General features: G+C 47.2%; 2 protein-coding genes across 4 annotated transcripts; one reads left to right on the forward strand and one right to left on the reverse strand.

Moving 5' to 3' along the window:
- The first annotated feature begins 15 nt into the window (after positions 1-15).
- NUDT1 (nudix hydrolase 1) lies at positions 16-3,779 on the forward strand. The gene is made up of 4 exons (XM_026704364.2): positions 16-102; positions 955-1,114; positions 2,080-2,225; positions 3,319-3,779. Exons 2-4 carry the CDS (start codon positions 963-965, stop codon positions 3,495-3,497), a joined length of 477 nt encoding a protein of 158 aa, XP_026560149.1. The 5' UTR covers positions 16-102; positions 955-962; the 3' UTR covers positions 3,498-3,779.
- Positions 3,761-25,540, reverse strand: SNX8 (sorting nexin 8). Of its 3 annotated transcripts, none has more exons than XM_087912896.1 (11): positions 25,274-25,540; positions 15,327-15,517; positions 12,933-13,050; positions 12,545-12,666; positions 11,872-11,952; positions 11,106-11,266; positions 9,971-10,103; positions 8,848-8,916; positions 7,883-8,032; positions 6,330-6,479; positions 3,761-6,115 (listed from the first exon to the last, which is right to left on the reverse strand). In XM_087912896.1, the coding sequence occupies exons 2-11, from the start codon at positions 15,465-15,467 to the stop codon at positions 6,002-6,004; spliced, it is 1,239 nt and encodes a 412-aa protein (XP_087769022.1). In that variant the 5' UTR covers positions 15,468-15,517; positions 25,274-25,540; the 3' UTR covers positions 3,761-6,001. The 3 variants fall into 3 exon arrangements, with proteins under 3 accessions (XP_087769022.1, XP_026560146.1, XP_087769023.1); XM_026704361.2 differs by lacking the exon at positions 25,274-25,540 and adding an exon at positions 22,909-23,541; XM_087912897.1 differs by lacking the exon at positions 25,274-25,540 and adding an exon at positions 15,645-15,745.
- Between the last annotated feature and the right edge of the window lie 70 nt (positions 25,541-25,610).

The following is a 25,610-nucleotide window of genomic DNA, read 5'->3' on the forward strand; positions in this document are numbered from 1 at the left end:
TCTCCCCGCCCCCCCGGAAACACCGGTCCGTCTCCTACGTTCCGTTTCCCTGCACGCTTTTTGTTTTTTTATTGCATCCGAGAGGGGCTTCGTTCCTTTCAGGTTTGGAAGGAGCGCATTGGGGAGGGTCGCCTCCCTGTAGGGTCTGGGGTGTCCCTCTTTCTCCTCCCCCACCTATGTTGTTTGCAGGCTTGCCTTTGACATGAACAGGGGGAGGGAGGGAGGGAGAAACGCTGGTCTAGAAGATAATAGAAATTTCTTTCTTTCCCCCCTCTCTCATTTCATCTCTGTCCTTTCTTCTGTCCTGTTTTCCTTCCTTCTCCCTTCCCTTTCATCTCCTTCCTTTCATCTCCTTCCTTCCTCTCATTTCATCTCCATCCTTTCCTCCTTTCCTTCCCCCCCTCTTTCATCTCCTTCATCTCCTTCATTTCCTTCATTCCCTCCTTCCCTTTCATCTCCTTTCTTCTCATTTCATTCTGTCCTTTCTTCTTTCCTGCTTTCCTTCCTTCTTCCTTCCCTTTCATCTCCTTCCTTCCTTCCTTCCCTTCCTCCCATTTCATCATTTTTCATCTCGGTCCTTTCATCTCCTTCCTTCCCTCCCTCCCTTCCTCTCATTTCATCTTCTTTCCTCTTGTTTCATCTCCTTCCTTCCTTCCCTTCCTTCCTTCCCTTTCATCTCCTTCCTTCCTTTCATTTCCTTCCCTCCCTCACCAGCAAGTTGCCCTTAGATGAAATAGAATATATTGGAGCATTTAAAGATACTCCAGATGTTTTTCCCAGATTGTCCTTTTACTAGTGCTTTGGCCATGTACCTGTCCCGCTTGCAAAGCACAGCATAAGTGACCTCGGCCCTTCCTTTTATCTTCCCCTCTCTTGCAACCTGCCAGAGCTTCCTACAAGATTTCTGTGGATTTCCCTGTTGATGCTTCCCCCCCTCCCTTCTTCTTGACCTAGGGTGCAGCATGCTGACAACTAAGCTGTACACCTTGGTGCTGGTGGTGCAGCCGCAGCGCGTCCTGCTTGGCATGAAGAAGCGTGGCTTCGGGGCCGGCCTTTGGAATGGCTTTGGGGGAAAGGTGCAGGCAGGGGAGACGGTGGAGCTGGCAGCCCGAAGGTGAGAGGACAACCGGATGAGCCCACAGCCGGCCTTCTCCAATTCTTTGGAAGAAGTTGCAATTTTGGAATTGCGCAATGCAGCCTTTGTGACTTGTTCTACTTTGTGGGCCAAATGGAGTCGGGATGATTCATTTGTGGATGGTGTTTTCTTTTGGCTTGATTTTTTTTTAGTTCAATTGTCGGCCAAGCAGGGGGACTCGCCTAGATGCTGGGCGCTTCTTAAATTAAAAATTGGTGAAATGACTTCGGGGAACATTTTGGGAGAGGCCACGAATGGGCGCGGATTCACTGTGTTTCATCACCTGGGAGTCATTTCTTTCATTATTATTTAGCGCATGATGGGAATGTGACAAGGAGAAGTAAACACAGACGCACAATTCAAAGCAAAAGGCGCCCGTAGCATCCCTTAAGCTACACGTGCTCCCTGGGCGGTGTCAAAAGTCTGGAAGATTCAGTTGTCTCAGCTACTGACTTTCACAGTTTTCGTTCCAACTTGACTTCTGTGGACCTCATCCCCGTATTTAAGAGGTTCCTAAAGGGGCATGAGTGAGTGCACGAATGTGACTAGTGTCCCTGTTACACTTTAGTTTGTTCATTTTGTTCACTGGAATTTGTAATTTTTGTTTGACAAAGGGAGGGAGGGAGGAAGAGAGAGAGGAAGGAAAAGAAATAGGAAGGAAGAAAAGAAGAAGGAAGAAAGGAGAGATGGGAAGGAGGAAAAAGAGAAAAAAAAGAAAGAAAAAGAAGGAAGGAAGGAAGGAAGGAAGGAAGGAAGGAAGGAAGGAAAGAAAGCCATGACAAATAGAAGAGTATTTCACCAATGAACAGCAGGTATGGACCTACACTACATGATTATTAAAAGACTGCTTGGGTTTATGGCCTATTTCCATCTAAATTTAAGATTCACTAAACTTACACTATTTGCTTCCTGAAGATGTAGTTGGTTATTTCCCTTATTTCCAGGGAACTTCAAGAAGAGAGCAGCTTGACCGTGGACATCTTACAGAAAATGGGTCAGATTACCTTTGAGTTTGTAGGCAACTCGGAGCTGATGGAAGTCCATATCTTTCGCGCTGACAGTTTCCATGGAGACCCTACCGAAAGTGACGGTAGGAACGTGTGTGGGAGTAATAGTAAGAGTTAGGGAAGAGTGCAAGGTTAAACTGGCCTCCATCCGTAATAACAAGATCCCAGCTGCCACTGTGGGTTTTGTTTTTAGCCTGTGGGTATGACGCTGACAGGATTCAGTTGATCAGAATGGAGATAGAAAGGACCTTGGAGGTCTTTTAATCCAGCCATCTGCTCAAGCCATTTGTACCATTTGAGACAAGTGGCTATCCAGTCTCTTTTTTTAAAAAAAAGCCCCAGTGTTGGCGCAGCCACAACTTCAGAAGGTAGTTTATCCCACTGGTTAATTGTCCTCAGTGTTAGGAAGCCTTAATTCCATATTGCTCCTCTCCTTGATTGGTTTCTACCTGTTCCTTCTTGTCCTTGCCTTCTGGTGCTTTGGAGAATAATTTGACCCCCTCTTCTTTCTGGCAGGCCCTCAAGTACTGGAAGACTGCTATCATGTCACCCCTAATTCTTCTTTTCCCTAGACTAGCCAAACCCAAATCCTGCGACTGTTCTTCCTATGTTTTAGTCTCCAGGCCTTTAATCATCCTAGTTGCTTTTCTCTGCACTTTTTCCAAAATTCCATCGTGTCATCATTGCAACTTTACAAGGGCTGCAACCTCCAGGATGTGTGCGTGTGTGTGTGTGTGTGAGAGAGAGAGAGAGGGAGGGAGGGAGGAGAGAAAGAGAAAAGGAGAAGAGAAGAGAGAGACAGAGAGAAGAGGAAAACGAGAAGAGAGGAGACAGAGAGAGAAGAGAAAGAAAGAGAAAACAGACAGAGAGAAAAAGAGGAGGGAGTGAGAAAGGAGGAGAGAAAGAGAGTAGAGACGGAAAGAGAGAGAGAGAAATTATCACCATTTGTTATCTTCCAGCCAGCTTCCAACTAGCAAAATCGAGGAAGCTGGATTTGTTTAGTGACCTTATGGTTCACCTGCAGTGATTTGTTTAGCAGCCATGGCAAAAACAAAAAAGGTCATAAAATAGGGTATGACTCGCTTTAACAACTGCTTTGCTTAACGACAAAAATTTCGGCCCCAATTGTGGTTAGAAGTCAAGATCTACCTGTACTTTTTTTCTCTCCTATTGCAGAAATGCGCCCTCAGTGGTTTGACGTGGACCAGATACCTTTCAAGGAGATGTGGCCGGATGATATCTATTGGTTTCCTCTTCTGCTCCAGAAAAAATATTTCATGGGCTATTTTAAATTTCAGGGGCAAGAAACTATCTTAGAATATAGCCTGAAGGAGGTGGAGAAGATGGAGACATAATGGACCATGGCAGGCAAAGAACCACCGCCGGCTCTATAGCAACACAACTCTCCTGCCAAATTCATCGATAATTGACTTTCTAGAGGAAAAAAAAAGCCTTCAAAACGACTTGTTCATGTACAGAAATGTGTTCCGTGATCAAAGAGTATTAAATTATGGGAAAATACGGTCCAACCAGAGGAAGAAATGCCGGGATAGCCTCAATACCATGAAGAAAAAACGCTTTGATCGTACACATTGCAATAAATTCATTCAACATGAAATAAACTTTCAAACTTTTAATAGAGTTTTACATTTCTCTTCTTACAAATAGATCTTTTTTTTTTTGCAACTTTTGGGGCAGGGGGCCTGGGGATGTCAGACTCCGTAAACATTTATGGAAATAAAGACATTCTCGCCATTTAATAAAGTGCTTCATTTAAAAAAAAACAATACATTTTGTAAAGTGGACACTCTTTTACAAAAGTCAGATTTAATGCCAGGATGCTAGAAGAAGCCCATCCACCCCAAACCAAAAACATGACTTGGAAAACATTTTTAAAAAGGCAAAATTTACTTTCCTGAGAATTTGGCCTTTAGTCCCTTCGGATGGCTTCTTTTGCCCTGAAGCCTTAAATCATCTTGCTTTAAAAAAATGTTCCGTGGTCCCACTTTAAATACAGCAGAGCTTCCTCAAAAATAAACTTCATGACCTTCTCTTTTCTTGAAGAGAAGAGATGGTTTTCCTTGTAGCATATTGCATTTTTTTTTAATCCAGCAGAACAAGCTTTTTTACAGCTGTTTTTTTTTTTCATTTCACTATGGCATGAACCAAACAATGGTTTCTCCTTTTATATAACTTCAGGGCTGGTAGCCCCTGGCCAACTTAACCAAGACTCTGAAGCTAAGCCAGGTTCATTTTGATTAGTAAGATGATTGTCTAGAGATTTAAAAACCTGCATTGGAATAAGGCACTAAGTTTAGCTGGTCAACACGTTCAGCCAAGCTTTGGATAGCTTTGACGAGGAAGACTAATGGACAAGAGAAGGAATATGCCCCATGGATGCTACAAAGCAGAGATTCTCAATCTTGGCCCCTTTAAAACTTGTAGACTTCAACTCCCAGAATTCCTCAGCCAATGTGGTTGGTTAGGGAATTCTGGGAGTTGAAGTCAACCCATCAGCTACTTCGGCTGCCTGCCATTTGGCAGTTTGAATCCCACCAGTGTCAAGGTTGACTCAGCCTTCCATCCTTCCAAGGTGGGTAAAATGAGGACCCAGATTGGCTGACTCTATAAAACGCTTAGAGAGGGCTGTAAAAGCACCGGAAAGTGGGATATAAGTCTTAAGTGCTGTGGCTATCTTAAGGTGACCAAAGTTGAGAAACACTGCTTTAGAGCGACGCACAACGTCCCATCTCTTAAGACTCCTAGGTTTGCGTTCATTCAAAAGGAACATAGGTATGAGGTATGCATGCGAGAAGGACTGACTTATGAAAATGCTGGACACAATCTTGTCTTTGAAAGCTGGTCAGATGCCAACTACTATCCGGCGTCTGTAAGCCAGCATGTCGTTGAAATGTGCTCCTAAATACCAGATCTGGATAACCAATGTGAGCCATTTGGGTTTGGTCTTTCACACATCATTTGTCATTAAAAGAAGTTTGCTAAATCATTAAATGGCTTTCAGAAAGTCCTCTCAAATGGTCATTAAACGAGCTGGCCTAAGTCAGAACTACCTGTAGTTCTAAGACAGGGGTCTTCAAACCAGACAGCTTTAAGACCTGTGGACTTCCAACTCCCGGAATTCTTCCTCCTCCAGTCATGTTAGCTCAGGAATTCTGGGAGTTGAAGTTCACAAGTCTTAAACTTGCCAAGTTTGAAGACCTTTGCTCTAAGAAGTTTGAGAGGCTAGAAGTATGTTTTGAGAGATGAATTCATGAGCCTAGCGCTCTGTGAGGCAGCTGGCCATTTCTTACGTGGCACAGAGTTGCATAGCCATCTGTCTACTGTTGAAACACACATGTCCCTAAAGTTACGCTTCTGTTCATTTAAACACCTGGCTTTTCAAAACAAAATAAGAAGAAAAAAACTCACGCTGGTCCCTTCACTCAGAATGCTGTTTAAGGAAACTGTGCCCCTTTAATTGATGGTGCATATATTTGCTGCCAGGCCCTAACCCCCGTGAAATTATGGGGTTTTATTCCTGGAGTGGAGTGGCTCACCTAAGCCCATCTGTCGCTTTTGACATGGGACAGGCCCCCGTTCCCAAATCTGCCCCGAGGGCTATTTTTTTGAGCCTTCACAGTCGACAGTAAAAATAAAAACAAAAAAAGTCTTTGAAAAGAAAAATCACATTTCTACATGCTGGGAGTTTGTGGGGAAACGCCCCCCACACCTCTCTTTTCAATTCAGGCTCCGGGAGGCAAAGCTAGGATTTGCCAGGAGAAGGATACCTGGACAGGTGTGGTTAAGTGTCAAGGGTGGGCCTTCCTTCCAGCTCCTCCCATCCTGAATCCCCAAAACATTAACTGGGAAGGAAATCGTCCTCTTGGGCAGACAAAGGGAGCATCAGCACGTCGCTGGTTCCCGCAAAGAGGCAGCTCAGCTTGGGCTTCAGTTCGTTCCAGACTTTGCTCATCTGCGGGAAGGAAAGGAGACGGGCAGAAGTGGTCAGCAGAAGGGCGAGGAAACATCTGCAGAAGATGTCCTCCAACATCTTCACCTTCAACAGAGAGGCCCTCGGGTGCTTGAGGAAAACAAGCGAGAGGAACGCAAGAGCCGGACAGACATGCCAGCTGCTGGACAGACAGACAGACAGACAGACACAGACACACCACCTGGAAGGCCCTCACCTCCTTGTGGCCCTGGATCTGCGAGTTGACGAAGGCCCCCAAGATATGAGAGGTGAGCGGAAGGTAAATGTGGACGAGCTGAGTCTCTTGGTGAAGGCAGTAGAGGGAGAAGTAGTTACGCTGCTCCATGGTCAGGATCGCGTTCTCTTGCTGAGGGTGGGTGGAGAGAAGGAGGAGAAGCAGAAAGAGGGGGAGGAGAAGGAGGAGAGGGGAGGAGAAGGAGAAAAGACAGGGAGGGGAGAAGAGGGAAGGGGAGGAAAAGAAGGGGAAAAAGGAGACCGAAGAGAAGAAAGGGAAAGAGAAGGAAAAGAAGGAGGAGGAGGGAAAGAGAAGGAAAAGGAGAGGAAAAAAGAGACGGAAGGGAAGAAAGGGAAAGAGAAGAAAAAGAAGGAGGAGAAAGGAGGAGGAGGAGGAGGAGGGAAAGAGAAGGAAAAGGAGAGGAAAAAAGAGACGGAAGGGAAGAAAGGAAAGAGAAGGAAAAGAAGGAGGAGAAAGGAGGAGGAGGAGGAGGAGGGAAAGAGAAGGAAAAGGAGAGGAAAAAAGAGACGGAAGGGAAGAAAGGGAAAGAGAAGGAAAAGAAGGAGGAGAAAGGAGGAGGAGGAGGGAAAGAGAAGGGAAAAGGAGAGGAAAAAAGAGACGGAAGGAAGAAAGGAAAGAGAAGGAAAAGGAGGAGGAGAAAGAAAGAGGAGGAGGAGGAGGAGGAGGAAAGAGAAGGAAAAGGAGAGGAAAAAAGAGACGGAAGGGAAGAAAGGGAAAGAGAAGGAAAAGAAGGAGGAGAAAGGAGGAGGAGGAGGAGGAAAGAGAAGGGAAAAGGAGAGGAAAAAAGAGACGGAAGGGAAGAAAGGGAAAGAGAAGGAAAAGGAGGAGGAGAAAGGAGGAGGAGGAGGAGAGGAAAGAGAAGGAAAAGGAGAGGAAAAAGAGACGGAAGGGAAGAAAGGGAAAGAGAAGGAAAAGGAGGAGGAGAAAGGAGGAGGAGGAGGAGGAGGAGGAAAAGAGAAGGAAAAGGAGAGGAAAAAAGAGACGGAAGGGAAGAAAGGGAAAGAGAAGGAAAAGGAGGAGGAGAAAGGAGGAGGAGGAGGAGGAGGGAAAGAGAAGGAAAAGGAGAGGAAAAAAGAGACGGAAGGGAAGAAAGGGAAAGAGAAGGAAAAGGAGGAGGAGAAAGGAGGAGAAAGGAGGAGGAGGAGGGAAAGAGAAGGAAAAGGAGAGGAAAAAAGAGACGGAAGGGAAGAAAGGGAAAGAGAAGGAAAAGGAGGAGGAGAAAGGAGGAGGAGGAGGAGGAGGGAAAGAGAAGGAAAAGGAGAGGAAAAAGAGACGGAAGGGAAGAAAGGGAAAGAGAAGGAAAAGGAGGAGGAGAAAGGAGGAGGAGGAGGAGGAGGAGGGAAAGAGAAGGAAAAGGAGAGGAAAAAGAGACGGAAGGGAAGAAAGGGAAAGAGAAGGAAAGGAGATTAGACGGGAGCTTTGGAGCGACACAAGCTACCCTCTCTACCAAGACCTCGCCCTCCCCCTCCCCTCCCCAGCCTGCTCTCTTCTCCCCCAGTCCCAGGTGCTTCTACCTCCACAATCCGGGATTCCAGCTGCTCCACTGACTCCGGCTCCTTGTTCTGCACCGTGGCGCTCATCATCTGCTTCTTCATCAGGCTGTACTTGTGCAGCGCCCGCTGGTGTTTGTGCAACACGCCCTTCTCGTGCCTCTCGCACAGATCCTGCAAGGCAGGCAGGAGAGGCCGCTGGCGATGGGAACCAGACCCAAGGGGTGGGGGGTGGGGGGCAATTCCTACCTATGGGTCTCTGTCTATCAGCCTGTCTGTCTGTCTCACTACTGTGTCTCTATCACTTCTATCTCTATCTCTTCCATCCTTCTGACTATGTCTGTCTATCTTACCTTTTTTTATCACGTCTATCTCTTTCTTTCTATCAATCATCCATGTATGTCTCTGTTTATCTCTCCTGCTCTGATAAATGATCTATCTTCTATCAGTCAGTCAGTCAGTCAGTCAGTCAGTCAGTCAGTCAGTCTGTCTGTCTATCTATCTATCTATCTATCTATCTATCTATCTATCTATCTATCTATCTATCTATCTATCTATCTATCATCTATCAATCTATCATCTATCTATCATCTATCTATCTATATCTATCTATCTATCTATCTATCTATCTATCTATCTATCTATCTATCTATCTATCTATCATCTATCTATCTATATCTATCTATCTATCTATCTATCTATCTATCTATCTATCTATTTGATCTATCTAATATATCTATCTTTCTATCTATTTAATATATCTATCCATCCATCCATCCATCCATCTAACCTATCTGTCCATCTCTCTCTCTCTCTCTCTCTCTCTCTCTCTCTCCATCCATTTATCCATCCTTTTTTTTTTCACCTTTTTCATTCCTCGACTCTCCCGTTTCGGACCCTCCCGCTTCCCTGCTCCAGCCCTGCTCCGGCCCTCCACCCGTTGACCCAGCCTTTCTCTCCCTGACAGGCACTTTGAACACCGGACTCACTTTGTACGACTGGAGCAAGTCCAGGAAGAGGTTGAGTTTCTCCACCACGTCGTTTTCTTCCTGTTTCCCCTGAACAGCGGAACGAAAGAGAACCCAGTAAGGGGGGGGCAGTTGCTCCCCACCTGCCCCCCAAGGGCAAGAGGAAAGCGGGCCAGTGGGCAGTGGCGCCTTGGAAGTCTGGATCCAGGGGAATTTTTCAAGACCAAGAGGGACGATGGGATGGAGAGCAACTCAAGGTGGAAGAGACCACGGTGGGTGAGTGCGCAGGTATTCTGTGTATGGGCATGTGTGTGCGCGCAAATATCCATACACACACACGCACATACATATATACACACACACATACACGCACGGGTAGTCCTCAGCTGGTGGTGGTCACAGTTGGCACCGGAATGTCCGTCGCTAAGCAGTGCAGTCGCTGAAAGAAAACCTCTTTCCCACGCCCCCACCCCCCAAAAATTGACCTCTGTCTTCATAGACGTCTTCCGGATGGCGTTTCCTGATTTTTATAATTCATTCACCAACAGGAGCTCGCAAGTCATAAGATTTATGACCTTCTCCTTGTTCAGAGACTGAAACCGGAAACTGGCTTCTTGGTTGCTAAGCGAACATTGTTCAGTGAAGCCGCAACGGGGCTTACGGTCTTCCTTCCTTCTTTCCTTCCTTCCTTCCCTCCCTTTTCTACCTTCTTTCTTTCCATTCCTCCCTCCCTCCTTTCCATTCCTTCCTTCCTTCCTTCCTTCCTTCCCTCCCTCCCTTTTCTACCTCCCTCCCTCCCTCCCTTCCTTCCTTCCATTCCCTCCCTCCCTTTTCTACCTTCCTTCCTTCCATTCCTCCCTCACTCCCTCCCTTCCTCCCTTCCTTCTGTTTTACAGACTGGCGAAGGCCGCCAATGTGAGGAGGTGGGGGGATGTTTCCAAGGGGCTGTTTCATCCCCCGCTGGGTCAGTGTGAACGGAGGCAGTCGCTAAACGAGGACGCCCCCCCCAGGTGCTTCCTTGCAATCTTCACTGAAAGGTCGGTGAATCTCAGAGGGGGAGGGGTACCCAGACCCATCATCCTGGGCAACCAACACCACCATCACCCCCTGCATCCTCTGCAAACCTTTGCCCATCCCAGCTCACCTGCTGAACGGCTTTGTCAGCCAACATGGCGAATTCCACGGAGAGGCCTTTCAGGGCCTGCTTCAGGCTGCCCCAGGCACTGTGGTTCAGAGCCGCCCAGGAAGGCAGCGGGGTTGTGTCCGAGCCCAAAGCACTGCCGGAAGAGGGAGGGGGGTGGTATCTGTGAAGACCCTGCCAAGCCTTTGCACCAAACCCCCTCCCCCCTGTGTGCACCCAACGCCCAGCCCTCTCTAAGCGTTTTATGGAATCAGCCTCTTGCCCCCAACAATCTGGGTCCTCGTTTTACCCACCATGGAAGGACGGGAGGATGAGTCAACCTTGAGCCAGTCAGGATTGAACTTCTGACAGCGGGCAGAATCAGCCTGAAATTCTGCATTCTATCCTCTGTGCCACCACGGTTTCCTTCCTTCCTTCCTTCCTTCCTTCACAAGCTACAGCAGACCTATATCCCACTTCACAGTGCTTTTACATCCCTCTCTAAGCGGTTTACAGAGTCAGCCTCTTGCCCCCAACAATCTCTGTCCTCATTTTACCCACCATGGAAGGACGGAAGGCTGAGGCAATTTTGAGCCAGTCAGGATTGAACTCCTGGCAATGGGCAGAGCCTGCAATACTGCATTTTAACCACTGTGCCACAATAGCCCTTCCCTCCCTTTCCTTCCTTCCCTCCCTCCCTCCTTCCTTCCCTCCTTCCCCACTTAGCACTTAGATTTATATACCACTTCACACTGCTTCACATCCCTCTCTAAGCAGTTTACATCCTCTTGCCCCCAACAATCTGGGTCCTCCTTTTACCCACCTCGGAAGGACGGAAGGCTGAGTCAACCTGAAGCCTGGTGAGATTCGAACTGCCAAACTGCAGTCAGCTGGCAGTCAGCAGAAGTAGCCTGCAGTACTGCACTCTGACCACTGCGCTACCACAGCTAATTGCAGGCCATTTACCCAACATCTAAAATTCAGGAATGGGGGTTGCTGACAAAACTTTGAATTTGGGCCATAAGTAACCCCGGGAGGTCTGTCCTAACTTCGAAGAATCGCTACCGGCCACAAGCCGAGGACCACCTCTAAAAAAATGGCGGCTCAGCCCCAAGGCTTGAGGTTCAGAAAGCAGGTGGGTCAGTCTACGGCCACTCACCTTAGCTCCTTCCCAAAGAGGAGAAGGTCTGAGGCATTGTCCACCGCCCGGGAGGCTATTCGCTCGGTCCGGTCCCTGAGTTTGTAGAAGCTGTTGTAGATGTTCCTGATCAATTCTCGGCTGGCCGCAAACTGGATTTGGATGTCTGTAGGCAAATACTCCTGAAAGAGGGGTAGCAAAGTTCAAGAGACTCAACGACAGCTACGTGGGGATGTTACAGGGGCGCCAGGTTGGGGAGGGATAGCCAGTTTCCATATAGCTGGAAGAGTCCTATATAGCAGGAGATGTTGACCCCAGCTGGCACAATCTTCCCCAGCTTGTCCTTCTCAATGCAGCTCAAGCCTCTTAAGTCAACATTTCTCAATGTTGGCTGCTTTAAGATGGGTGTCAGGGCCATCCAATGGGAGACATCCATAGCCAAGAGTCATCAATCATGCTCTCCAGTAATAATCTTGCGCGCCAGAAGCTACGGTCTCCTAGAAATTATCTATAAGCATTTAAGGAATGCACTTCTTCCCCAACTCCCTTTCTGCTGGCAACTCTAAAAGACCAGAGAAATATTTTCGAGTTGGGTAGACTTCTGGGAATTAAAGTCGGCCCATCTTAAAGCCGGCTGGGGAATTCTGAAGTCCACCCATCTTAAAGCAGCCAACGTTGAGAAACACCATCCTAAGTGACCAGGATTGAGCCTTTGTATCTCTCTGTTCCAAACAGAAGTCTTCTGCTGAAGCCGCCCCACGCCCAGGTCTCTAACAGGAGATGATACCTTTGCTTGCATTGCGAACTTGCAGACCATGAATTCATCTCCCACACCTTGGACCAACTCCCTCAGCTTGTTCTGAACATCCTGGAACAACAAGAAGAAGGTAAGTAGGAAGGGGCAATCCAAAAGGGCAGACAGGAACTGGAGAGCATTGCTACAACCATCACTGGAGTTTAGCAATGACTATCTCCTTTCCCATTCCTGGAGTCTTACTTCTACCAGCATAACGTTTTGTAGTCTCTGTGAAGGAACTAATAATATCTCATCTTTGACTCAAAGGTCACCCCTGGATTCTAGGTGTAGGAGTTGTAGGAGTTTGAGATACCATAAACTGGGTGGTGAATTGCAAAATTAACTAGAAACATGAAGTGTCCGTGGACTGAGTCAACCTCTGTCATCTAGTTCATTGATGTTGGGATGACCCTGAGTAAGATCATGTGCTAGATTGACCACCACAAACTTGGTTTCTCTCCTTCCCTGGATATACATGAAAAATTACTAGTTGCCTCAAGATCCTTTAAAGGTTGGCCATCCAAGAAAGTCCTGCTGTGGACAACGTTATGGTAGATATCTAACTAGTAGGAGGCATCTGGCAAACCAGCGCTAGATAAGCCAGCAGGCACTGATCTCTACAACATATTCAATTACCCACGGAGTCCTTCTCAGGCACACTTACCGACCCGCTGAAAGAGAGGAAGAACTTCAGAAGGACATCTTCTGAAAAAGGAGGGTGTCGCGCCACCAGATTGATGAAACGCTTCAAGGCACGGCGCCTGGTCTCGATGAATTCTCGGTCAGCTGGAGGAATGGAGAAGGTCCGGGTTGAGGAACCTCAATCTTCAAAACCTTCCTGGTAGGTTTATGCACAAAAGGAAGTCCCACTTCTTCTACCAATTCCAGCCATAAGCTATGGTCAACAAGACACCAGGATTGCGATTCCCAACACAATGCCTTGGTTGACTAGGAAGCCTGATAGTCCTAGTTCCAACCCAGGTTGGGGAAGGTCATCATGGATGGCCTTTCTGGAGTTTAGTTACCTCCCATCTTGTCCCTTCCAAGCTTACCTCCTAACATCCTCTTGGGAGGTAAGCCAGGAACCATACGGTAGGGGAACTTCTGAAGGAGCATCTCATGGAAAACCACAAAGTCGTTATACCGCCGGTAAACGGAGCACCTAAAACGCTGTAGGGAGAATGAAGGAGTCCATTCAGAGCTTCCTCCAAAGGAGATGCTTGGAACTCTCGGCCCCTTGGACCAGGAACAGAAGATCTCAATACTCTCTGGTCCAGCATCTCCTGGCTTGAGACCAGATTACTTAAGGGACCCTGGTTGTTCCTACCCATCCCATCTCATCCGTCAAGACGGGCACAACACTCCACATCTCATCGGCTAAGGAATGCCAGCAGGTGGATCCCAGAAGATATGTCTTGCCTGCCATAGTTGTTCACCCTATGGAGCCTTCTCCCACCGGAGATGAGATTGGCCCCAGTCCTGCTGGCCTTTCACAAGATCCCAACACTTGGTTCTGTGCCCAGGCCTGGATCCCCAAGTGGGATCTACAACAACATGCCACAGGCAACTCAACAAGTCGTTGCAGGGCAAGAGTTACACTAATATTGAAGAAATGGTGGAACAGAATAATTCAAGAAAGGATGAAAAAAGAGGGATGATGTGAAATGTGAATGACCAAAAAAACCACGAAATAATCTTTAAACTATTTTAAATAATTAAACTGAATTGTTAAATTGCTCCCACAGCGAGTTGGCTCATTCTGCCTCGAGTGTGTGAAAGGACCCATTTCCTGGTTGTGTTAACAATTGTTGCATTTCTCATGAACGAAGATGGATCTACGTGTCCCAGGACAATGTTGCAGGATCCAATCCGGGTCGGTCACCGGAACCAAAGGTTTAGTCTTCCGAGCTGGAGCTCATCCTTAGGAAATTTCTCTAGCCTTTCCCTTGGCCCCTCTCTACTTTTGATTTCTGCCGTTGTTGTTATTTCTATTTTTACTTCTCACATTGTTCACTGCCCAGATCTCCTTATTGGGACAAGGAGCTAGCTACAGCGATTCAGTAAATAAATCAATAGACCTTGTCTGGAGCGATGGGCAGCCAGTTGAAGGACTCGGGTGAGAATGAGTTTTATCTGTTCACCCCTTGCTTAAACATCCAAGAATCCGCCCCGTCCTCCCTTCGCAACAGATCCAAACAAACCACAACCGCCACATCTTGCAGCCATAAATCCTCCCGAAAAAGCTAAATGATGCAACGAGCTGGAAGTTTTTCCTGTCACCGTCACTGCTACAGTTTGAATCACTCTGAAAAATAAGCGCTAAGAAAAACTTGCCGAGAGCAAATGTGGAAAGAAAGAAGCAAAACAACAAAAGTCCTTGTTGCAGGGAGAAATCATTTCTTCCAGGAGAACCGAAAGCCACGCTTTAAATTGGGATTTTTTTTTTCCCCCACCGGCCAGAGAAATGGATTGAAGTCAGTTCGATTCAGCTGCTCGCCCACGATTGAACTGGCTAAAATCGATACAGCTTTATCAATTCCCTAAAAGCACGCCAACTATCTTTATAAATGGAATAATATTTTGTTCTTTCTTCTACCTGCCAACCTTCTTTGCCAATCTTAGAATCTCACACTATAGTTGTACTATACTTGCAGGTTATTTTTTTAAAAACGTTTAAAATGTAGAGATTATTCCTACAGGAGGTCTTTCCTACAGCCAGCTGGCATTTAACTTTTAGATTTAAATATGGAGATAGAAAGCTTTCTAAGATCTAAGCAACTGATTTTATCAATTGATCTGGTGAAAATCCAATCCAACCAAGCCGTTATTATTTATTATACTGATCACAGAGAGGCTCCATAAGAGTGGAAAAGGAGTCCTTTCTTCTTCTTGTCCTATAATCTGTTTGATAGTGTGATTATAAAATATAAGAAACCCATTATATATTATTTGACAACAGTTCTAACCAAGGGTTAACCCTCAATCCTTTTGCAACCTTGGCAACCTGGCTGGTTGGGGAATTCTCGGAGTTGAAGTCCATCCATCTTAAAGCTGCCAAAGTTTGGGAAACGCTGCGTTAGAGGTTTTTTTTTTTAAGTAGACATTTATATCCTATTAACTGTGATTTCTAAAATGTCGTTGCAAATTTGCACGAGGGGGTGTGGACCATCTGCATCCAAAACTAAACCCAGCATTGATAAACAACTGCAAAATAGAGACAGTCTCTCTCTTTTTTTTTTTAGGAAGAGGCGGCTTTCCCAAGACACGGCCTGTTGCAACTCTTCAGCTAAGAGCCAAAAGAGGTTGCTTCATTCTTTCCTCAGACCAATCTAACGGCTTTCCGCAAATACACCCCTTTTATTCCTTCAAGCTCGGCCCACCTGGAGGATCAACCAAGTTGCTCCAAGCCAAGCCCAAGGAATCGAACTGTATTCCTCATCACCAACCTTGCTGGAGACTTCATATTCCACGTGCTTCAAAAACAGCCCTTTTTTCTCCGGGATTAACTGCACTTGAACGGTGTCTTTGCTCAAGAGCTCCTGCAGGGTGTGAGGGAGGACCAAGGGGCTTCCCGGAGGCTTCTGCATCGGGGGTTCTTCCGGGTCCGTGGGGTCACTGATTTGAGGCTCCCCCAAGTCTAGAGGAGAAAGAGGAACAGCGAAAGGAGATGCTCTTCTTGAGAGGAAGAAAAAAAAAGCCAAGGGGAAGAAACGTACGGCTACCCAATCTCCAAGCCGCTCTTACCCAAACAGGAACACACCTACCTTGGGAGAATTATCTCTACCTGCCTAAACTACCCAGAAATGTTTCAAAAAAAAAACAAAAAAACACCCCACACCTCTCTCTCCAAAAAGCAGTTGGCTCTGCTGGGCCAGGAGCCAAAAAATCACGCGAGGGAGCCAGCCGAGCGGCTGGTAATTCTTGTCAAACTGGCTCTTACTGAACATCAAAACGCAGCAAAGCCTACAGCTGGCATTCTTGATTCCTGTTTGCAACCAACTATGGGATGGGAGGGGTGTGTGTGTGTGTGTGTGTGTGTGTGTGTGTGTGTGTGAAGATTTCCATGCCAGAAGAAAGAAAGAAAAAAAAAAGCACTGTTCCATACTTCCTATCTGCTCAAAGAATGTTCATGGCTAAATTTTTGGGAGCCAAGGAGGTTGGGTGAAGGACAGTCGCCCGCTGGAGGCCGTTTTGCTTCCTATGGTCGTTATTTTTATCTGCCGGAGCCTTTTCCAAGGTGAGGCTCTCCAGAGGTGTCCACGGGGAGTTGTAGTGCCTACAAAAGGTCAAGGTTGGAGGACATCAAATAATTCAATGCAAGGTTTTCATCCATCACATTGAACCAGCTGCAACACGGCTTGGATTTGGCTCTATTGTGTAAACCCAACTGCTGGGGTTTTGCCTATGGGGGTTGCACGAAGCCAGCCGATTATGGTTTACCCCAAAAATCATGGCTAAGAGCAAGGAATGAACCCGGGCGAAGACTCGTGCAGGCAGTCTTTGATTTCCAACAGTTCATTCAGCGTCTGTTCAAAGTTACAACGGCACTGGGAAAAAATTACGTTAGGAACGTTGCTCACAATCACGACTGTTGCAACATCCCTGTGATTTAAATTCAGGTGCTTGGCCACTGACTTGTATGACCTACAACCCCCACGCATCCCTTTTTGCCTCCTGGGCCCCAGGGAAGCCTTCTGGGCGAAGCTGTAAGAGAGCGAGGGGGGTCCCGGAACAGCTGATCGTCGGAACAGCTGATCGTCAGAACAGCTGATCATTGGAAAGAAAGAAAGAAAGAAAGAAAGAAAGAAAGAAAGAAAGAAAGAAAGAAAGAAAGAAAGAAAGAAAGAAAGAAAGGAAGGAAGGAAGGAAGGAAGGAAGGGCGGACTTTAAGGAGTAACTGGGTAGGGGAGAACACAGTCAGCGATATCACACTGGCTGGGCAGAGAGGGACGGAGCCAGCCAGGGGCGAGATTTGCCAGTTCTCCAAACTGCGCAGAATCGTAACAACCAGTTCTATAGAACCGCTCCGAACCCGTAGAATCCCACCCCCTGGACCATGAGTTCTAGTCCCGCTTTGGGCACTGAGACAGCTGGGTGGTGGCCTCAGGCCAGTCTGTCTCTCCAAAGCTCTTAGAAGGAGCCAAGGGCAAACTTTCTGGAAAACCTCGCCAAGAAAACAAGGACTTGTCCAAGCCCCGTCTCCGAGGATCAGACAGGATTGAACAGAATTTATTTTTTTTTCAAAAATAAAATAAATAAAAGAACAGTTTGAAAGCCAAAACATTCTTTTAAGGTTACGATGCCAGGTGGCAAAATCTCTCAACATCCATTCCAGGCCAACGCGTTCCAAGGCACGCTCCGTCAAAAGCAGGACACAGACGGTGCTCTCAGCAACACCCCAAAGTCCAAGGTTTTCTCTCCCAGAGAAAAAATTATTCCTCTGGAAGGAACAGAGCAAATTCCACTTGGAGGAGGCGGTGGGGGGAGAGAGAGAGAGCAGGAAAAAATAATATCAAGGATTCCTCATTCCAATCTCAAGCCCTGGCAAAGCAGAGGGAAATGGGGCTCTCCGACAAGCAAAAAACAGATGTTTCCTTGCCACTGTATCGCCAAAATAAGCCTCGGAAAGCAATTTTTCTCCACATCTCACTTATTCTGGGGTTAAACCGGGGGGGGGGAGAGGAAGAGAAAGTGAGAAAGAGAGAGAGAAAGAGTGAGAGAGAAAAAGAGCGGCAGAAAGTGAAAAAGAGGATGGGAGGGAGAGAAAGAGAATGACAGAAAGAGAGAGAGAAAGAAAAAGAGAGGAGAGAGAGAGCAAGAGAAAGGGAGCGAGAAAGAAGAAGAGAGAAAGAGCAAAGGGGGAGAGAGAGGAACAGAATGAGAAAGAGAGAGAGAACGAGAGAGAAAAAGAAAGAGAGAGAGGGGAAGAGCAAGAAAGAAGGAGGGAGAAAGGAACAGAATGAGAAAGGGAAAGAAATAGAGAAAGATAATGAAAAAGAGGGAGGGAGGGAGAGAGAGAGAAAGAGAGAGAGAAGAAAACAAGAGCTACAATGGAATGCAAAGAATCAGCGAAAGGCAATCACTGAAAACAGGATAACAGGGACATCAGCCCCAAATCAAACCATCCCAGGTTGTTTACTGCCGTTTCGCTTCCTTTTTTTTTGTTAATCCAGCTTGTAAAAGGGAAAAAGGAGAAGTTCAGAAATACCAGTCGGGAAGCGTTGTAATTTCTCATTCAGAGTTTCTTATCAATAAAAGTTTAGGGTTTCCTCCCCAATTTCTCAGGAAATCCCCCTCCCCCACCACACACACACACACTCTTTAATGTTTCTAGAATTCATCAGAAAATGGAACCGAAATGATTTCGGAAAGTAACACAAACCAACGTACTTCTGCAATTTTCTGGCCCGAGGAAAGAAAAATAAGAGAAAAACCCTGCCAAATAATTTTCAGCAATGAGAAACAGCTGGGGAAAAAAATTAAAAATTTTAAGGTTTTTGTTTTTTTTTTAAAAAAAAAACAGGCTGTGCGGGATTCAAGACACAAAATAACCCGCTTGCGATGCCAACCTGATCACCGATGAATGGGATGGTCTGTAAGTCAAATTCCAAGGTTCATTTCTTTGGTTTAAATCCCGCAAAAAAACCAACAACAACCCAAAAAACAAGAAAACGTGCCTCTCCAAATCTCATCCCCAATCCATTCCAGGCCTGCAAAGAAACCTTAAGAAATATTATTTTTAAAAAAAATTATTAGTTTTTTAAATGTTTTATCCCAAACCACAGGACTTGGTGGCTGAGTGTTGAGTTACATAAGCCAGATGTCTGAAACGGTTCCTTATCTCTCCCCAAGCTCCAGGCTGTAAGTTCAGTAGCAAGATGTATGTGTGTGTGTGTATATATATATATATATATATATATATATTGATCTTCTGTTATGAAATTTAGTCTATTTCATTTCTCTTATGGCTGTTTTGTTTAGTGACTGTTCGAAGTTACGACAGAGCTGAAAAAATTAGGCAGGCAGTCGTTAAGCGAAGCAGGCTTCCTCATGCACTTTGCTCTTCAGAAGGTAGCAAAAGGGGAATTGCGTGACCCCGGGACGCTGCAACCGTCATAAATGTGAACCAGCAGCCCAATAGCCGAATGTAAATCATGTGTGAAATGGGGATGTTGCTCTTGGCAAGACAGTTAACACCAGCACTGATGAGGTTCCCTAGTTGCGACACGAAACGTCTGCAAGAAAGCAAGAAAGCTCCAAGAGAGCCAAGGACCCCACGGTCTTCCTCCTTCTCCTCTTCCTCTTCCTCCTCTCCTCAAAAAATCAAAACAAAAAACTCACTCCCTTCTAGCACTGCTGATGCTACCTAGTTGGGTAATGAAACGTCTGTAATAACAATAGCACTTAGACTTATATACTGCTTTACATCCCTCTCTAAGCGGTTTACAGAGTTGGCATATTTGCCCCCAACAATCTGGGTCCTCATTTTACCCCCCTCGGAAGGACGGAAGGCTGAGTCAACCTTGAGCCTGTTGAGATTCGAACTGCCAAACTGCAGGCAGCCGGCAGTCAGCAGAAGGAGCCTGCAATACGGCACTCTGACCATTGGGCCCCCGGGGCTCGTAAGAATGTAACCAAGACCACCACAGTCCTTCTCCTTCCTGCAAACCCCACTCCCTTCCAGCACTGATGATGTTCCCTAGCTGGGTCATGAAACGTCTACAAGAAAAACCACCAAGCTTATTATAAAATCAAATGGGAAGAGCTGGATGATTAAAATTAAAAGAAAATATATAAAGTAAGATCAAGGTAAGTTATTAAATGTGAAAGCAGAATAGGAAATGAAAGTCAGGGTTGTAATGGAAATGCGTTAACCTGGAATCATGCTGTTCATTGAAAAGAGAATTTTTTTTTTCTTTCTTTAATATGTGAAAATTGAATAAAGCTTTTGCAAAAAGAAAGAAAGAAAGAAAGAAAGAAAGAAAGAAAGAAAGAAAGAAAGAAAGAAAGAAAGAAAGAAAGAAAACCACCAAGCTCAGAGAGCACCAAGGACCCCACAGTTCAAATATTCTCATTTATTGGTAGAGTTAACACAGCAAAGAGGCCCAGCACACACACACACACACACACACACACACACACACACACACACAGGGCATCTCCAAGGCATTTGCTGACCGAACCCCTATATGCAACAGACGGTTGTATGAACCAGCAAACACATCCCTTATGCAGAGCAGAATCTGTTCCCGGCTTTCTGGAGCCTAAATATTGGAAATATTAGCCCAAGATCACACAGGCACCCGAAGGCTTTAAGCTCCCCGGGGGAAAACAATGGCAGAAAACAAACACAAGGCACAAAGGAACAGATAAAGAGCCTGAAGCGGAGAGAGCCACGCTGGGGACGGACAGGCAGGCAGGAATCCCTACTACAGGACCAACCTGACTCCATGGAGCCTAGGGAAGCATCCCAGGAAAAGCCTCGTGCCCTGAGCTTGCTTTTTTCCCTCCGACCTCACATGTTTTATTCCTTGCGCGCCTTCCCTTTCAGCCTCTAAAATCCAAGCTCTTTTCCCCTTTTGGGGTAAACAGAGAAGTAAAAAATGCTACAGATAAATACAGGGGCCCAAACCCTGGTGCTGCTAAGAAATTAGTCAGAGGTTTGTCAGCCCAAGAAAGCTCAGAGACAGGAAAGGAAGTTTTCTAGGAAATAAAAACAGATTGCATCCAGTCCAGGGGAGGGGAAAAAAAACCGATGCATCAGAGAACTTTCTCATGTTAAAAACCAGAAAGTGCAAAAGTTAACCGAGTGCATTGTGAGCATTGTTTTATTTCCTTTGCTCTCGTTCAGTTCCTGCCTAGAAAACTTCATCAGCCCATACTAAATCAATCCGCACCGCACAGAGGACGTTGGGTAATACGCCGAGTTCATTGTGTAGAAGAAAAAAAAAAAGAGAGATGATCGAGCAAGTGAGCCAATTGGCATAACACGCAAAAATAAAATCCAGGCTTTAGCAGCCAGCACAAAAAGCCAGAAAAACGAGAACCAGGCAACTAACAGGGACGCATGTTGAGAGTTGGGTTGGATTCATGCCTATCGAGCCATGTTTGGGTTAATGTTGGTTTATTGAAGGTAAAGCATCTTTGGCTGGACTAAGGCAGCGTGACGAGCCACAAACCACAGTTTCCGGGCCACAAAGGCTGGCCTTATCTACCGTAGATGCACCCTAACCTCCCTCACACACCACATGAGGCTGTCACAACGAGTTGTGTGAAGTCATGACAGGCAACTCATGATCCACATAACCAGCTCGGTGTGACCACAAATCCACCATGTGAGGAAGGCAGAATTCTTTTCAACCATGAACATAACCATAATAATGATGAGGGTAAGTTGACACCCAGGTCCTGCTCACCTGCCCAGGACAAGTCATTTCAGCCCAACTTCTAATCCAGGTTTCCCAGAACAACCGAGCAACCTTTTAAGATACAGGTTAGTCCTCTGACTTCTTACGGCCGCAAAGTGAGCCCAACATTTATGGTTGCTAAGTGAGACAAGTCCCATTTTTGCCCGGTTTTGCAACCTTTCTTTGCTACAGGGGTTAAGGGAATCCCTGCCATCGTTAGTCACCTGGTTGTTAAGCAAATCAGGTTTCCTCACCGACTGACAGAAGGTTGCAAAAGGGGACAATGCAACCGTCACAAATATGAGTCAGTTGTCCAGCATCTGATTTTTTTTTTTTTAATCCCATGATCTTGGGGAATGCTGCAACGGCTGTTAAGTATGAAAAACGATCCTAAGTCCCATTCCCCCCACCCCCCCCCAGTGCCATTGTAACTTGGAACAATTCCCCTACACCAAGGATCTTCAACTTTAAGACTTGTGGACTTCAACTCCCAGAATTCCTGAGCTGACATGGCTGGAGGAGGAATTCTGGGAGTTCAAGTCCACAAGTCTTAAAGCTGCCAAGGTTGGAGAGCCCTGATCCAGAGGAGGCCTTGAAGAAGACATGCTGGCTAAGTTCCACCATCTTCTCCTGCAACCTAACACTCTGGCTCAAGGGTCTCCAAACTTGGCCAAGTTTAAGACTTGTGGACTTCAACTCCCAGAATTCTTGAGCTAACACGACAGGAGGAGGAGGAATTCTGGGAGTTGAAGTCCACAAGCCTTAAAGCTGTCAAGTTGGAAGACCCCCCTGCCCCAAACCAACTGTTGTAAGTCGAGGACAGGAGGTGGACTTGAACTCCCAGAGTTTCCCAGCTGGAATTCTGGGAGCTGGGAGCCCCCAGAGCTTTAAAAGGTGCCCCACTTGGGAGGAAACACAGCTCGGAATCCTAAGCACCTCTTTTAAAAAGGAAAATGGGAGGAAGTACAGAGGCCTCCTTTTCAAAATCTGGACTTGGGGTGGGTGGGTGGGAGTAAGGCCAGTACGGCTCTTCCTGCCTCGGAGTGTCCCCCCCTCACCCCCACCCCCCCAGCCAGGCAAAGACTACACCTCCCACCCCCCACGGCTCCCCAGCTGCCGCCCTGCCACCCACGTCTTCCCTGGATCCCGAATCCTTTCCCGAGCCGCCTTCCAAGGTTACGCGCGGCGCTTACGAAACGCGGCCGCTGCGCAAGGAGGAGGAATGGGGAGGAGGAGGAAGAGGACGGGGGGGGGGGCGTTGAAGCCCCGCTCGCCCACCGAGCCTCTCCCCGACCCTGCGCGGCTGGGCCGAGCCCTTCTGGTTGCGCGGCCGAGAGGCTCCAGGTGGGGAAGGAAAGGGGGAAAAAAACCCACCCCTGGCCGAGAGCAGCTCCCGGATGGGAACCCGCGGGAGCTGTCCAAGTGCCCAAACCCAGCCGGGGCTCTGCCGGGCTGAGGATCGCCCTGCCCATCGTCCCCAGCCCCCGGGGGTCTGGGGAAGAGGCCACGTTGGAGAGAGAGAGAGACAGGCGCAGCTGGCCAAGGCAGGGGCTGGGTGGGTGGGGGAGCGCAGAAGGCAAGGCAAGGCGAGCGCCCCGCGCGTCTCGGCCAGGCTGCTTACCCGCCGCTCCTCCCGGGCTCGCGTCGGGCCCTTCTTCTCGGTCCATCGCTGGCCTCGGTCATGTGAGCCTCCGGGAGGAGCTGGGGGAAGCGTCCCTCCTCCGGCTCTCGGGCCAGGGGGCCGGGGAGGCGTCTCCGAAGCGAGCCGACACGTGCTGCCCGCTGCGCTGCCGCCGCTACCGCCGCTGCTGCAAGGATCTCTTTGCGCGCCGCTTTTGCGCCCTTCTGCAATGGCTCGGATCGGCGCGGGGGTGGGGGTGCAGAAGTGGGGGAAGGGGTTTCTATAAACGGCCGGGGTTGGGAGGGTGGGGGTGGGGGTGGTAAGGGAAGAGACCCCCCTTCTCTCTCCGGCCGCAATAAGCGCCCGCGCGATTTGCAAGGCTGCGCAGACTTTGCAAAACTCCCTGCAAAAAAGTCCCGCGGGGGAGCGGGGGAGGAGGGAGGGAGAGGAGGGGGGAAGGAGGAGGGAGGGAGGGGGGGCGTTGCACAGGGCTGGGCTAAAAGGGTAAGGGGATTTCTCCCACCCCCTCCAGCCCCTTTTGGCTGGGACAGGCCTGGGCACCCCCAGAAACCCTCCGTTGCAATTGCCAAGGCCGGATTGGAGCAGAAGGCTCTGACTTAGCAGATGTGCGTCAATGGGGGGAAGCACTGCCTGGAATGCCCAGATGGGGGCAGCGCCAGCCAGGGTTGCACAGTTGATTGTGCAAGAGCTGGGGGGTAACAGTCTTCCTTAGCTGTCCCTAAGGGGACACACCCTTTCCCGGGGTGATTGTGGGAACTTCGCATACTGTATCATCACCAGCTTTTAAGAGGGGTGCACTTCCAACCCCCAGAATTCCCCATCCAGCACCAACCCTCTTAAAGTTGAGAAAGATTGCTGGAGTCTAACACACCACGAGAACAATGGTTAAGATAGCCTGCATTGTCACTTATTACTGTGTACACACTGCACACATTAAAAACGAAATTCTGATGCTCAATCTCATATCTATATATCTATCCATACACATATACAAATGTTGAGAAGGGAAGGGGGGGAAGAGAGGAGGGGAGGGAAAAGAATTCTTATATTGGCCAAGTGTGATTGGGCACACAAAGAATTTGTCTCCAGTGCATAGAGCTCACAGTGCACAAATAAAGCACAGCTGCATGCAGCGCACATATATATGTACACATACATACACGTACATCTATATTATCACAGCCCATTTTGAATATATAACAGTATTTGGAGTCCAAAACAACTGGAAATCAGATGCTTGGAGCTGGAGAAGGCTGGCTTCTGTCAGGATATGTTAGTCCTTAAGGGATTATCCCGTCTTGCAAGGTTTCTCCTAATAAACACAATGCAGCAATACAAAAATCATGGATAATTTTATTCCGATTATTTCCCCTCCCCACGTGAATATGACAGATAATATTTATTTTTATATGACAGTTACAACCGAAATGTCATAATAGAAATTGCAAAAGTTGCAAAAATCTATTCCTGTGCTTTGAGGCAACCTAGTCAGGGATATGATTTATTTTTTATTTATTTGATTGGTCAATTGCTTACAAGATAATAGGTATAGGTATAAACATAGTTATGAATACATTAAATGGATACATATAAGAAAAATAAAAAGAAACAATAGGACAGGGACAGTAGGCGCGTTGTTGCTCTTAGGCACATGTGTGCACACGTGCGCGCATGGTTAGTCCTAAGTGTATCTTCACAAAAATAAATGCCACTTAATGCAGAAAAGAATGAAGTATATAAAATCATTGCAACTCTTAATCTGTATTTAAAGCGTTTTAAAAGTTCGGTGGGGAACGCTCAACTTTAATATCCCCCTCCTGTATAGGACCCAACGCTCACTGCTCTTTTTGTGTGTGCACTGTTTCTTTAAGAGAAAGATCACGTGAGCAAGAAACAGCTGATGTGGCGGGGCTCGCCGGGCCGTACCATTCCAAGGGATTTTTTTTTTTTAAATAAAGCATAGGAAAAAACGCCGATCACAATATAGGATTGTATCTACTATTCAATTTGTAACATATCCCAGTCATTGCTTGGCTTAGGGATTTCAGGATAGGTGCCAATAATTAATTCAAAGCTCCCCCATGATACACTTAGTATGGTCCATGCTCCCGATACGTCAAATTCCTAGACGATACTATTGTGAACCCTTGAAAGGGTGATATGTCACTACGGTAAAGCATTATTAATTCCTTCTTCGGCGCGACTATATTTTGCATTTTTTTCATAATTTGCCTTCCTAAATAAAGGATTTCCTATTATTTTAATAGTATATGCGAAAAGCAATAGTTTTATCAGGAGTACCCTGCCAAGACTACCCACTTCATATGCCGGATGCAAGCCTCACCTCAAAGGCGCTTTTCAAACCGGTCGCCATTTTGGACTGCCTCATCTGGAAGGATCCAGAGGGGGGCAGGGAGGATTGTGTAGAATCCCGAAATAACCTTTCTCAAAGAAAGCAATCGTGGGAAAAGTACGGAAAAAGGAGAAAAGCGACTCGAGTGACTTCGTCCTCCTTTCACTAAAGCCGAGGAAAGTTTCCCTTCGAGCGGCTCTGCTTTTCTCCCCCCCCAGACATGGTTTCCTCCGATCTCGCGAGAGCGGGCGGCGGCCCGCTCGCGCACATGGCCCGGCCAAGGGGCGCCACCTCCCCGTGCGTGCGTGCGTGCGTGCGCTCGCGCATG

This window comes from Pseudonaja textilis, chromosome 14 (assembly GCF_049901715.1).
Source record: "Pseudonaja textilis isolate UNSWEBS1 chromosome 14, rPseTex1.2, whole genome shotgun sequence".
In the NCBI taxonomy this organism is placed as follows: domain Eukaryota; kingdom Metazoa; phylum Chordata; class Lepidosauria; order Squamata; family Elapidae; genus Pseudonaja; species Pseudonaja textilis.

Bases quoted from the DNA above. Each gene is read 5' to 3' on its own strand.
- SNX8 (XM_026704361.2), bottom strand. From the start codon at position 22,954: ATGGACCGAGAAGAAGGGCCCGACGCGAGCCCGGGAGGAGCGGCGG. The intron at 13,051-15,326 runs GTTGGTGATGAG...TTCTCCCTACAG, and splicing joins AATATGAAGTCTCCAGCAAG to CGTTTTAGGTGCTCCGTTTA. The intron at 8,917-9,970 runs GTGAGCTGGGAT...TCCGCTGTTCAG, and splicing joins CTGACAAAGCCGTTCAGCAG to GGGAAACAGGAAGAAAACGA.
- NUDT1 (XM_026704364.2), top strand. From the start codon at position 963: ATGCTGACAACTAAGCTGTACACCTTGGTGCTGGTGGTGCAGCCGCAG. The intron at 1,115-2,079 runs GTGAGAGGACAA...CCTTATTTCCAG, and splicing joins GTGGAGCTGGCAGCCCGAAG to GGAACTTCAAGAAGAGAGCA. The intron at 2,226-3,318 runs GTAGGAACGTGT...CTCCTATTGCAG, and splicing joins AGACCCTACCGAAAGTGACG to AAATGCGCCCTCAGTGGTTT.